This window comes from Cebus imitator, unplaced genomic scaffold (genome assembly GCF_001604975.1).
Source record: "Cebus imitator isolate Cc_AM_T3 unplaced genomic scaffold, Cebus_imitator-1.0 Scaffold156, whole genome shotgun sequence".
Lineage (NCBI taxonomy): Eukaryota > Metazoa > Chordata > Mammalia > Primates > Cebidae > Cebus > Cebus imitator.
In genome coordinates this window covers 1,394,958-1,409,659 of record NW_016107471.1, presented here as the reverse complement: position 1 = coordinate 1,409,659, position 14,702 = coordinate 1,394,958, and the positions used below count along the sequence as shown (strand labels likewise).

Sequence of the window (14,702 nt, the reverse complement as noted above, 5' to 3'; positions counted from 1 at the left end):
TGGGATTACAGGCTTGAGCCACCGCGCCCGGCCTATGCTTTTATTTTCTAATTATTTTGTAAACTCCATAGAAATATGAATGTCTCCTTCTTCTAACTCCATCCCATGTCCTGTGTCTTAGTCAGTACATAGACATCAGGTGCAGTGCAGATTTGTTATTTTAAAAAATGCTCTGTTAAATACAATGTTACTTTTTCCCTGACCACTCTAAAGTGGCCTCTTTCCCTGTTTTATATTTCATCACAACATTCTATTTTATTTTCATCATGTACTTTGTGGTATGCTGTTAAATGTTTAGCAACTGGCTTTCCAGAGGAAGAAAAAAAAATTGGTGTACAGTATTTACCACTCCCAATGGTTTAAAAACTGCCACCATGGTCAATCAGAAGATGCCAGTGTGATCTAACTGAAAGTGATGTTGAGACAAAATGCATATTATTGGGTCTCATATACAGTGTGAATAGGCTTCAGCACATCAGTGTTCACGGTGCTCACCATTGTCAAAGATTATCTGATTGGTTGGCTAATTTGTATTTTATCTGTTTCTTTTAATCAAAACTAAGTTCCAGGCACAGAACAGTGCCTAGCATATAGCAGGTGCTTAATTTATTGGACAAAAGCATAACTTTTTACTCAATCTTGAATATATTTTAAATGTTTAGATGACAATGGTAATAAAGATGTTTTTTAAATTGTTAAAGTTTATGAGTTCTAATAGTTTGGAAACATCTGCTGAGCAAATGTGAGAAGAGATTGTTTCACTTTTAAAAATTAGTTTGTGTAGTATTTCATGTATTTCTGGATATTCCTAACAGATATAAATATAAGTTAGGGATGCATTAAAAAAAAAAAGAAAAAGCTAAGCTTTGAATTTAAATTTCATTATTAAAAGATCAGTCATAACCTCCAACTGTGAAAACAGAAAAATGTTATTTCTTTTGGAGAAAATAAAAAATAATTAGAATTTATTTTAATATTTTAATTTCATCCTAAGTTTTCTAACATCCAACTCCAGATTACTAAACTCTTTATTCTGATGCTAGTAATTTTTAATGCAGATGCTATGATGCAAATATTTTTCTTAGCAAAGATCATATTTGAACATTTTATTGTATGATTGGCACAAAGAAATTAATGAAAGTTTCATTGTATTTCTGTTCACTAATTATATTATCTTTCATCACTGAAATCTCAATAGCTGTCTTTAGGCTTGTTTTTATATTATACTACAAAATTAACTGCTGATTTTACCCAAATACACACTGTGCCTGCTCTCTCATCACTGGCTTTTCTCTCCTGCTCCCTATAAGGCCCTTTTCCCCATCCCTGTCTTTTGTAATTCTGACATTATTCTAGGTCTAGTTTAGTCATCAATTTATTCATTCTTTGTACAATATTAAGTCGCTAATTTCTCTCTTTCTTGTTTGTTTCTTTATTGACTTTCTTTTCCTTATTGAATATAAGCCAAGAGAGAACAGAAACTTTTTCTTGTTTACTGCAATACCCCAATGCCTAGTATAATGCCTGGCATATAGTCAGCATATTAAGTGTTTTTTGAATGAACAGACAAATAAGTAGTTATAAAGACACATATGAAGATAAATAAATATAGTAAGACACTCTATGATGGTTTTAAAAATAAATATTTACATTTCAAAGTATTGGTTGGCACTTCATCTTAATCTAGTGCTATTTTGACAAAGCTGTGTGAATTAAGAAAGATAACATGTTATCTTGAATCAGTCAAAAACAATTTCTAACACCCAGGCTGAAAGAACTCCAGTTGAAGGTGCTATTTTCTCATATGAAACTGTGCTCATTATACTTCATTTATAATCTAACTAAACACATTTCCTTGATATGCTCATGCTCTATTCAAACCTTCTCTTAATTTTGTCATATAATTTTAAAAGATTCAATTAAGTGAAACAGACCTTAACATAGCTTTCAGTGATTTTATTAATCTGTTATTAGCAAAATCACTCAAAGCTATGTTAAGGTCTGTTTGAATACTAACCTATATGTATATAGAATGGAACCAGAATCATGCTTATTTTGTCCTTTGATCTAACTTTCCTTCATCCATTCCTCCCTTTGAGTATGTCTCAAGCCAACAGACACACGAAAGAGAGAGAAAAGGGGGGTGTGTGTGTGTGTATGTGTATATATATCACATATATATAATATACATATATAATATATATCAGATATATATGTATTAAATATATAAAAATATATAAATGTATATTTCACATATATCAAATATATTTATTAATATATTAAAATATATTTTAATATATAGTTAAATATATACATTTGTATCTCTTAAAAGATATATATCTTGATATATAAATATATATATTTATATATTTCTTAAAAGATTTTATACACATATATATACACACTTATCTGGAATTCTGAAATAAAATCACTAAATCTTTAATAACATAGAGAGTGTGATGAGGCTGTGCGTGGTAGCTCACATCTGTAATCCCAGCACTTTGGGAGGCTGAGGGGTGGTCGGATCACTTGAGATCAAAAGTTTGAGGCCAGCCTGACCAACATGATGAAACCCCTCCTCCACAAAAAACACAAAAATTATCCAGGAGTGCCGAAGGGTGCCTGTAGTCCCAGCTACTCAGGAGGCTGAGACAGAGGAATTGCTTGAACCCAGGGGGCAGAGGTTGCAGTGAGCCAAGATCATACCACTACACTGCAGCCTGGGCGACAGAGTGAGACTCCATCTCAAAAACAAAAAACAAAACACAACACAAAACAAAAAAGCAGGGTGTGATGTTTCTTAGTGGAAAGCACAAGTGATCATGAAGCCAGGTGCTGCTATTCTTAAGCAAGTTGCAGTTGCGTAACCTCTGTGAGCTTCAGTTTACTTATCTCCAAAACGGCATAAAAAATACCTACTTTTCTGAGCTGGAAATAAAGGAAAGAGAGACCAATCTAGCACAAAGTCTGGCACATAAAAAGTGCTCAATAAATATTTATTGAATTAGTTAACTCCATGAAAATATAGTTACCACTGAACTCAATTTCTACATATTGTTTTATGAAAGAGTAGTGATTTTGTAACCAAATAGCTAAGATAAAAGTATAATTACAAACGTTTTAACAATTCTTAGGTTAATACACAGCAAAGCAACGAGCATGTAACTAGGCAAGTATAATTGACCTTGATGAAACACTGGTTAGTACAGGAGTGACCAGGGAATTATTCATGAGACTTAAGCATAAGCACATCTACCTAAGCAAAAGAAGAGGTCAAGAAAATCTTATTGTACCCCTGCATGTCTCAAAAAGAAATTCACAAATATTATAGGAGAGATATTATTTATTCATAAAAACAAATTCTAATGGACAATGAATTATTATTAATTTTCTATGCCTGTGTAGATATAAGCAAAAGGCAATGAACTTTCCGCTACCAAAAATAAGAGATGAATATATGGTGATTTATGCTTCCTCTTAATTTTTCTTTTAATCTTTATTTAAAAACAAAACAACAACCACCATACAGACTCAACATAGATAAAGAATGATAGGGCAAATTTTCAAATAGAAAGCTCAAGGTATAAGTCCAGAAATATGCTATAAAATGTTTGGTCCTAAGGATACATCAGGTAACAAAAAGACAAAAAACTTGGCCTTCATTGACAACACAATCAGGGATTTATGGTGAAATAGGTACAATTTATGACTTTTGGGTTGATCCATCAAGGTGCTCAAATACATATTCTCTAATAAAGGATGTTATAAAATAGCTACATTAGAAGTCAAGGGGTTTGTATGTTCTTTTATCCTCGGTAACTGAATGAGGTTTAACAATTTTGTGCAAAAGCTTAGAACACAGTCTGGTATCATTGAGCTCAACTCAACTTCTTTCTGTTGCTTAACTTAGGGCATGTGAATAATGGTTACAAACCAGAGTTGTTTCTTCAACCTCCGTCCTCCAAGGGCACTTCCTTTCCACAGTGTTTAGCATACTTATTGCATAGAAGTTTATGGTTTGCTAACTGTCTCCCAAGAAAGACTGGACAGAGGGGGCCATCTCATTAATCTTTGCAAGGTTAGCACCTAGCACAGAGCTTACCACATGGTTCCATGGGATATATGCTTGCATAAATAAATTTGACTATTCTTTACTGTTTTCAAAGCACAACTTGTATGAGTCTATCAGACCCTCACAAAGTTCAGTGAGATTGCAAGATGGAATTAGTTTCCTCATATGACAGAATCTCTATGACATTGAATGATGTTATTTCCACTGTATGACAGAGGAGGAAAAAGATTCAGTGAGAGATTATGTGACTTCCAAAGAGCATGTATGTAACTAAGACTCAAATGTCAAGATCAGCGTTCTTTCTAAAATACTAAATAAAAAGTAGCAGATCAAACTACTATTTTAGGTTTGTTTTTAGGGTCTATTAAGTCTATGTATGGCAATCATCTTTGACTTTCCCAATCATTGGTGAAATGCTGCTCCTTAAAATTCAATTGTAGACTATAAAATGAAAAAGACCTTCAGAAATCATATCTGTAATCAGAAGAAAATGGCACCACTTATATGCAAATATTTTGCTATAAAACAGTAGCTGCCTTTTAGAATTTATTGCTAGCCCTAACAATTCTGCCACAGGGAACAAGATGGAGGCAGCTTTGTGATTTCCAATCCTGCACCCACAGTCACCCCTATTCAGCTTATAGAAGGTTTCTCTATGTTTGTTGATTTCATAATCAGGAAATGAATTCCTAATGACAAGATAGTGAAAGTAGTCTGTTTCTTGGGGCGAAGGGGTCACAACCAGTATTTGAAGGAACTAGTAATTGACTCCTGATCAACTGACTCTAAAGTCAGGCTTTTAATAGCATCATCTCCTGCTGCATTACAGGCTACAGGAAATCAGAGACTAAATTGAACTCCTAAATCAAGGCGTGGCACAAGGCAATGTAACTCTTCTATCTCAATTCCTGGTGTACATGTTAATTAATAAGTGACATCTCTGAACCACTGGTTAGAAAACAACATGAAAAGTGATAGCTACTTATGTTTCAAAAGTAGTGGTATAAACCAAAATCAGTCTGGACATTAAGAGCAAAGTTTTGTTGTTGCTGGGTGGAGGGAGGGCAGAGAGCAGGGCATGTTTAAGAGGTGTGGTAGTTAAAAAATTCGGGGAAAATCTGTACATCCTACTTGTTTTTGAGCTACATTTACTGAACTGGTAAAGTATTAACAATGGCTTGAAAAAAAAAAAAAAAGAAAACGTAGTGAGAGAAACTTACCTACATTTTTTTTATTTGAAACACTTTTAGGAGGTTTGCATTTTTTTATTTTTTTTTCACCAGGAATATACTCAGGTCCTAAATGAACATCTATGGATGGAACGCTCGCCTTAAGTCAGTTATCTTTAAATACAGTTACAGGTCAACGTTCCAAAAAACTTCAACAGAAATTAACTGCAAGTGTAATTACATCTCAAACATTTCTGACGGTAGAAGCATTTTCTCTCTTAAGGGGATGGGATTATTGGACTGGCAATTTCTCTTAATCCGAGAAAACTCATCTCCTACTCCCTCCCCCATATCCCCTTTCCATCCTCCCTCTTCCCCGACACACACAAGCACACACACACACACGTATATTCTGACCATTTTATTAGAGTGGAAAGTTGAAAGAGAGCAGCACTCCAGCTACACCCACCCAGCGCTCCTGGGGGTGGAATAACAAAGTTCTAGGGCAAAGCCATCCCTCCGGAGCCCGGCGACGCAGTCGCTCTCGGATACCTGCTCAGCTCCGCGCCGCAACTGAACTGCCGCCGCGGAACAGTTGCGTCTCCATCTGGCTACCAACCCACCCAAGCTTTCTTCTCCACCACCACCACCACCACCTTCCTTCCCCCTCCTCCCCCTCCTTTCCGTCTTCCCTCTCCACCCCCGCCCCCAATCTATCTCCTCCTTTTTTTCTCACTACAAGCGGTTGCTGATGCTGAAGCCGAGCGTCACTTCGGCTCCCACGGCAGACATGGCGACATTGACAGTGGTCCAGCCGCTCACCCTGGACAGAGGTAAGGAAGCGGCTAGCCAGGCCTCCATGTCCACTCTCCCCTCCACCGCCCACCCGCCCCTCGCCCCTGTCAATTCCCACTGGGACGCGGGAAGCGCCCGGGCAAGAGGACAAGGGGGAGCCAGGGCGAGCCTGGAAGGCGTTTGCGCCGGGAACAGGACACTTTCTTCCCCTTTCCTCCCCGCCACGTCCCCGCTGCTCCTTCACACTGGACTCGCCCCGCCGAGGGGACACCTCCTGCGGGCTCTAGGGTCCCCGCAGCCACTCCCAGCCCCTCGCTGGGTCGCCTCCAGGCCTCTGGCTTTGTTGGAGCGGCTGCGCGGGGACGGCTAGGCGCCCGGGGCTCGGGGTTAGAGAGGCGCAGGGAGCAAGCTCGCCGGCCGGAGCGAGCCCAGAGGAGACCGGCGAGGGAGCCGCCTGCCAGCCTGCGCGGCGCGGGGGTCCGGGAGGAAGGAAGTTTGTCCTGGCGCTGGGGGGCGAGGGTCGGTTCTCCTGCGGGAGTCCGGGCGGCCGCTCGGGGGGCGGGCAGGGCGCACCCCGGGGCGGCCGGACGCACGGCGGCGGGGCCGCTGCAGGCGGGGAGCTGCCCTCCGCCCAAAGGGCAACGCAGAGCGCGGGGAGCCGAGCCCCGGCAGCTGAGCCTCAGCAGCCGAGCCCGGCTGTCCCCGGCTTCGCGTTCGAAAGCGGCGAGGGTCGACCCTGTTCCGGCCGCCGGCAGCTCCCGGTCGGTGGCAACTCTCAGCTTCTCCCGCTCCAGCCTCTCTCGTCCCCTCCCAGCTCGATGCCACCGCGGCGCCCGGGCTGCTGCGGAAGGCGCGGGGGCACAGCGCTCGTCGGGTTAAAATTCAACTTCTGACCTGCGACCCAGTACGTCCCGCTCTCTGACTTCATTGGGGAAAGTGTTGGCTGCGTCCCCAGGACCCACCCCCCGCCACAAGCTCAGGGATGGAGTCCTCTGCTGCGATCCGGGCCTCGCTGGTGCACCCGTGCGGGGTTATACCTATCCCTGAGTGTGTGGGTTTCCTTCCCGGCTTCCAACGTCCAGTGATGAAGGCGCTGGAGTGCCACGGCTCTGCAGAGGAGAACACCCGCTAGTCCCTCTCCGCAGCCGCCGGATTTAGGACCCTGGGCGGCCATTTGGAAACGGTGTGCTCAGACGAAAATGATTTAGTCCGATGTACCTCTAAAAATTTTCTTTCTGGAGGATTAAACTGAACGGTGGGGCAAGGCAAAAGAGCATCCTGCTGGGAGTACAATGACAAAGCCAGTGAACTCAGTTTGAGGTTTTTAATTTGGAGAGACTGTGGGTGACTTTAACGCAATTTGTTGGCGCCAGAACAGATGCTATGTGGTGCCCATAGCAACCTTTCCTAGGGTAAAATAAAATGTAATTGATTTTGTATTAGAAAATGTTGATTTGCAAGCTGCCAAAATTAATAACAGTAGTTAAAGACCTCAGAAACCCGTTGTATAATCCATGATTTTACCCACAATATCATCATCTGCACTAGCAGGATAAATCCATTGCCAGTAAGAACCAAACAGATGGCAAGCTATCAGAGACTATGGGCTTCCCAAGTATTTATGTTTTAATGTGATGAGCTCTTATATTGTCCCATTACAAAATCACAGTCGTTAAACATCCCAAATCAAGTGACTACGTTAGGAACAAAAACTCCAAGAAGATTGCATACCTAAGTCATTTTATATACTACTACTACTACTAAAAAATATTTCAGTGTTTGGGTTTTACCTTAGCTCTTAGATGCCTCAGTCAGTTATTGAGAGGAGGTGCTAATTGGACTAAGATTTATTCTTAAAGTTTGTTCTTGCTCACAGGCAAACTCAACTTGTCCTTCTCCGTGTGATTACGTCCATGCGGTAGCTCAGGAAGCAAGCAGCCTTAGCCTGTGGATGAGTCTGAAAAAATTCACCCGCAGCTCACACAAAATCTATAACCAAGAGATGATGGGTTATTGGCATCACTACTGAGCACAAAGTCAATATACAAAATATTGTTCTCTGTGCCTTATTAAAATATAAGTCATTAATTGGATACCTTCATGATTAAAATGATGAAAGAAAAGGTTCTGAAAATTTCCCTTCAAAGAAGGTGCATTTTAAAAGACGCAGCCCAGTATTACATATCTGGGTCCTAGTTGCAACTCTGATATTTACTCTCGATACACCAGCCTCTTAGGACATCAGTTTCTCTCTGTGCCACATCAGGATTTTGAATTAGATGACTCTAACACTTTGCAGCTTTAGCAGTCTATAATTCAATTAATTAGATTTAAGACTCAGTTTTTGGTCACCTACTGGGAGATTTTCCAGATCACCTCTCTCCCAGGCTGCTTTGGTACCCTTTGATGTGCTCTAAATTGACTTGCTGCTTTGGCCCCATTAAAGCATTTATCATATTCTGTTGCATTTCTCTCCCTATTGGATGGAACTCCTTGAGGGAAGAGGCCATTTCTAAATTCATCTTTGAATGCTCAGTGTCTGCCATAGTCCCTGGCTCGCAGTACAATAAAAAATTAATGTTAAGTTAGTGTCAGTAAGCTCAGGATAGCAGTAACTTAAGCAGTGTTAAAATATAATGATTTGCTAGTGAACTGAGGTGCAGTTCATAGACTCACAATATTTTGGCATGGAAAGGACGATAGCGATAACATAGGTCAGAGGTTCTCAACCTAGCTTTCCCCTATACACTTGATGGATTCCCATCAGTAACAGTAGCTCACCAAAACTGTAATGTTTAACCAAGAGGAATTGCAGCAGGTGGGCAAAGGAGAGGAAGGAAAGAAGTGCTTGACAAAATCTCCCAAGGGCATTCCAGTGAATCTGAATATATAATCCATCATTTTAGAGCTGCTAGTTCTTTTTCGGTATTTTCATTTTACGAATGAAAAAGCATGGAAAAGTGATAAGATGTTTTCAAGGTTACTCTACTATTTAGTGGAGATTTTATGTTAAAATTGAATTATTTTTGTTCGCTGCCCATTGACATCATACATGAGCATAGTCTTCAGGGCAAACGTTTTAAGTAAACAAATCAAAGCTATGGATTGAAATTGAGATTTACTTCTTTACAAATTTGAACAATAATCTGAAAGTAAGAAACTCAGAAGTCTGCACCTAACTTCTTGGGCCTGCTGTGGGAAGTAAGCATTTTCAAAGTCCAGGCTGGGCCCTAAAAGGATGAACAAGGTGGTCTCAGATGTTCATGGCTCTGTGCCTATCCAAAACTCTTTTTACTTTGCCATTAAGACCTGAGGTCAACCTTGTAAAGGCCTCTGGGTGGCTATGGTCACTGTAAGTTCTTGTTGACTTTGGCCCCAGTCCTTGATATCCTTCACTTAATGAGTGTCTATCATAAGTCAGACCCTATTGTGGGATTGGTACACACTGGTGTGACAAAGAGACATAATTCCACTTTTTGTGGTAATTAGAACTTACTAGGAGAGGGAGATTAAAACACACACAGAGGCAATTATTAATTCATTCAATATTCATTTATCACATATTATATGCAAGATGCTAGAGGAATACCAGAAACAAAAAGTTTCTGCTTTTATGGCCCTTATAAGCCTAATGGGAGAAACGGATGATAAGCAAGGGATTAATTAATTAATTTAACAAATAAGTATTGTGTGCCAGACTTATGCCAAACATTGTTTTATACACTGTGCCAGTGCTAATGAACAAAATAAATAAAACCTAATGGCATTTGCATGCTAATGAGAGTCGCACAATGAACACATACATATACAACCACAAGTGCCAAGGAGAAAAAATAAAACTGGGAAAAGGAGAGTGCTATAAATGGGGGCTGCTGTTTTAGATGTGTTAGTAAAGGAACACCCTCCTGAGTCAGGGACATTTGATAAGAGCCCTGTAGAAAGTGAGGAAGCAAAGTTGCAGATACCTGGGGGAATGTCTTCAGGAGGGGGAACTCCTGAGCACACTTTGAACATCCAGGAACGTTAGTGGGAAAAAATGAGAGAGGGAAGAATGTGAAAAATGAGAGGTGTGACGTTGGTAGCCAGGGGTCAGATTATGTAACTCACAATTTCAGATTAGTTGAAAATTTGAAGTGCTCTGAAGAAAATAAACGTGGTTGGAATAGAGAATAATGGAGAAGAGCCCATTTGGTTAGCATTGATTGAGGAAGGCTCACTGAGAAAACAAAATTTAAACTCTGTTTTGGTATATAGATTAATAAGATCCTTAGGAAAAGCATTCTGGGAAGAGTATGCATAAAAGCAGGTCCACAGTCACAACTTGGCTGTCATTCAATTAATACATCTACAACCAAGAAAGTGATCAAAAACTGAAATTACCAAGAAATAATAACACATTAATTATGCATCCTGGGGTAGAAATTTAACTATATATGCCAAGAAAATCTATAGATCAGCTTTTTGCTTCTTTGTATTATAAGACGAAAATGTCATATATTATCATTAGATTTTCAGAAATATACTGAGAACTGTAATTTATGTGTCAGTATGCACAAATTTACATGTTGAATCCAAGTGGTCATAATAAATTTATTCATTTTCAGTCCAATATTTTATGTTAGACAGTGATATAGAAAGTAGTATATGTAATTTGCCCTCTTGACAAAGAGAAGATACTAATAAAGAGATTAGTGTGGAATTCTTCTCTTCCAGACTTTAAAATGTTCATAGCAACTCTTCTCTACATCAGAGGTTAGTTTGCACAGATTTTAATCTGTAAAGCCAGGAATGACCTTCAGCTAAACTTAAGGGAACAAAGCAGAATGCAATCCTTGGTAGTCTGACACATTGATATTAAAGAACATAGAAATACTTCAGGTATTAAAGACTGCATGGATTTAGGGACTTTCTAAAGTTCAGTAGCTCCAATTCTGCTTAACTTTCCATCTCAAGGTCAGAGAAGATAATGCAAAAGAGCTCTTCAAATTTTATTTTGCAGACTCTTTCCCTCTAGTTTTAAGCCAAATGGCTTTTGAATACTCATGGCTTATGAAAGAATAATACAAAACCAACTTTTGGAGAAAAATGAATAATTAAAACATTTCTAATACTTCCCTTATGACATGATTAGTAGCTTCCAATCTGCATTTAAGTGCTTACATAAGATACAAGGTTGGTATTACAATCATCTAGCTTTGCTGTGAGTTAAATTCATTTTGGACAAGTTGCAAAAATGTAAATGGAAATCTTTATTTCTTGGCATCCAAAGTAAGTCGTAATTTAAAATATTGATTAAACAAATTCTAGTGTGCTTTCTGTTTAAAACAAATCAAACTTTTGTTCTTTAAAAAATCTGCTATAAAACCAAGAGCTTTTATTTTGTGGATTTCAACCTTATGGGGAAAAAAAAACAACAAGAACAAAAATTGAAGGCAAATAACTATCCCATGGGTGCCACACTTTTCATAGAATTTGTGATACATTACAATTTTTCTCTTTTCCCTTTTCACTTTTCAAGTCAGGCAGAGCTTATTACTTCATGTATCTTCCCATTCAAGCCCTGGGCAGCCGATAGCTTTTCTAATCAGTTCTATTCACCAGTTTTTATAAAATCTGTATTTGCCAGAAAATTGCTTTTGCTTACATTCCAGAGGGATTTGCCCCTTCTCTTACTCCTATTTTTTTTTTTTAATTTGACATGGAGAAAGATTAAGGAAGAAGGAAAATAAAAATTAAGTTAGTATTTACATGGTTTTTAAGATATATGCCCTGGTGTTTCGATCGGGGAGGAGAAGAAGGAGGGCTGACTATATTTTGTTTCTTTCCCTAAATCCTCCCCACAGCAGCAGCCACATGTGTTTTAGCGTACAAACATGTGAGTGCTTGCTTGCTCTCTCATATTTTCTCTGAGCTCCAGCAAATATTTTAAAATAATTTAACTTTTAATTTCTTTGTAAATCAATAAGTGTTTCCTTTCGCACTATATAGTTACGGAACACTCCAAGAGTTTTGCTGTGTGTGTGTGTGTGTGTGTGTGTGTGTGTGTGTGTGTATGTATGTGTATGACAGAGTCTTGTTGCCCTGGCTATGTGTATGGTGGTGTAATCTTGGCTCACTGCAACCTCCACCTCCCAGATTTAAGCAATTTTCCTGCCTCAGCCTCCTGAGTAGCTGAGTAGCTGAAACTACAGGCACACACCACCAGGCCGAGCTGATTGTTTTTTGTATTTTTTAGTAGAGATGCCAGGCCGGTCTGGAACTCCTCACCTCAGATGATCCTCCTGCCTTGTCCTCCGTGCTGTAATTACAGGAGTGAGTTTTATATATAAAGAGTTTATTTTATATAAACAGTTTTGGCTACAAAAAAAAAAGATATTTTTTAGTTTTGGAGAGTTTTGTGGATAGTTTTAACATTTAAAAAATTTCAGAAATTAGTGATAAAGCTTCCAGAAAAATAAAAAGAAATTTAGTGAATCCCTTCTAGTTTAGTGTGTTAGCCATCTGAGCCCTGAGATGTATTTGGTGTGCTCCTGTCAGTTATGAAACTAATGCTCTTGCAGGCTGGGCATAGTGGCTCATGGCTGTAATCCCAGCATTTTGGGAGGTGGAGGTGGGTGGATCACTTGAGGTCAGGAGTTCCAGACCAGACTGACCAACATGGAGAAACCACATCTCTAATTAGCTGGATGTGGTGGCTCATGCCTGTAATCCCTGCTACTCAGGAGGCTGAGGCATGAGAATTGCTTGAACCCAGGAGGCAGAGGTTGCAGTGAGCCAAGATGGCACCGTTGCACTCCAGCCTGGGCAACAAGATCAAAACTCCATCTCAAAAACAAACAAATAAACAAACAAATGAAATTAATGCCCTTGCTTATGAGTGTTATTTTTCAGGGATCAAAACTAAGGCCTAGCTATTTAGTAAGAAAACTAAGGCCTACCTATTTAGAAAGAAAACATCTAGGAAGTACTATCAAGTAGGAAGGTGTCCTGGGTATTAGAAATGCTGTTATATGCACAATGCCATATCTCTTAGACATTTGCCTGTTAGTATATACTTTCCATCTGGTCAGAGACCATGTTGGGTTTGTTTATGTAGAACCCAGCACATTGTGTGGCCCATAGTTGGCACACTCTTCATATTTGTTGATTGATTGAGTGAATGAATGAATAAAATTGGCTTAGCAAGACTTAGCTGTCATGGATTATTCTTAATGCAACAAAACAAAACAAAACAAAAAAATTTCTCTAACCTAAAATAATGCAAAAGTAGTGGCTACCTTAGGAAGTCAGTTTGCCTCTGTGTGTGTATGTGGCTGGCTGCAACAAGTGTAGTGCTCCCCAGGGCCAAGAAAGGATGTGAGGTGATGGTTTTGATAGTCATAGCCCTCATTCAGTTGTCTGCATTCACCCTGCTGTTTTAACTTCTGAATTGAATCAGACAAGCTAACGTCAGAATACAACTGAAAAGGTTTTTTAAATGGATGGGGTTGCTATAGAATTGCCCTCCTCCACACACATACATATAAGGTACACATTTTTATTTTTTAAACCACAAATAGATGAATGACACAACTATGTCCTAATAAACAAAATGGATTTAACATGAAGTCACTGCACTGCCAAATGTGAACTTAACCTTAAAAATTATATTGATTTCATCCATGCTTTACTTCTGGTCTATTCGATGAAGACCTTTTTTAACAAAATGATTGAATTTTGCTAAGTAATGTACTAGCTGAATCTGAACACTTGTCCAATAAAAATAAATATACCCAAAGACCACTTGAAAAAAATTATGTGGGATGGAAACTTATTTTGTAGTTATACTCAAATATCTATCTGTCTTGGACAGAAAACTGGGGCTTCTAATTTAAATTGATGGTTATTGTCCTTATAAACAATGTAGCTAGTCCAAGTCTAACTGGTTGTGCAACTTTGGTTTACTAGTCTGGTTGTGGTGATAGTTATATTTCAATATAACATCTTCTGTTTTTAAATTAATCAAAGGATTACCTTTAACTAAAAAAAGATAGCATAATGGGAGTCAAAGCATGGCTATAAGATTTAAACCCTCAAGATAGATAGAGAAAAATAGCATGAAATCATAGCTGGGTCTATTTAATAATAATAAAAAAATGGGGAATATATTTGAGGGACTGCTAAAGTGATTTTTGAAGAAAATTGGAGAAGAGCAGTAATTGCTGATGGACAAATAACCTGGTTTCCAAAAAGATGACAAAGATGTTTTGGGAAACTATAGGGCAATCTATTTGTTGTTGCCTCCTGGACCATATATTTATTTTTAAAATGTTATATATACATATATTTAATATAATATATATTTTTAAAAATATATATATTTATTTATTTAAAAGAATGAGATATTGGCACTTAGAAAAGAAAGTGGTGATCCCAGAGACTATATGGAAAATCACTAAGAGTAGATCTTGCCAAATTTCAAACGTATGCCATAGTCTCGTCATATACTCATGAACCCACAACTCTTATAGACGCCTTGTGGAAAATGTGGAAATACATAAAGTGGATGATTGCACTGTTGTATTTCTAGTGGTTGAAACACTTCTCCAAGCAAGTTTGGTTCATGGTCTTGTTCAGCACTATTACAAATATTTCAGATGAACGCTATAGAATATATATATATATTC

At 38.7% G+C, this 14,702-nt stretch overlaps 1 protein-coding gene and 1 long non-coding RNA gene across 4 annotated transcripts in view; one reads left to right on the top strand and one right to left on the bottom strand.

Moving 5' to 3' along the window:
* Window positions 1-7,340, bottom strand: part of LOC119473408 — a 17,365-nt gene extending 10,025 nt beyond the window's left edge. For both annotated transcript variants that reach the window (XR_005202615.1, XR_005202616.1), the window contains exon 1: window positions 7,074-7,340. This is a non-coding gene — a long non-coding RNA (uncharacterized LOC119473408). The remainder of the gene's footprint in view (window positions 1-7,073) is intronic.
* LIN7A (lin-7 homolog A, crumbs cell polarity complex component) overlaps window positions 5,627-14,702 on the top strand; it is a 151,482-nt gene continuing 142,406 nt past the window's right edge. For both annotated transcript variants that reach the window (XR_005202614.1, XM_017543477.2), the window contains exon 1: window positions 5,627-6,074. Coding sequence is in view for 1 of the 2 variants with exons in the window: in XM_017543477.2 (XP_017398966.1) it covers window positions 5,993-6,074 (82 nt within the window). In the remaining variant the exon portion in view is untranslated. The remainder of the gene's footprint in view (window positions 6,075-14,702) is intronic.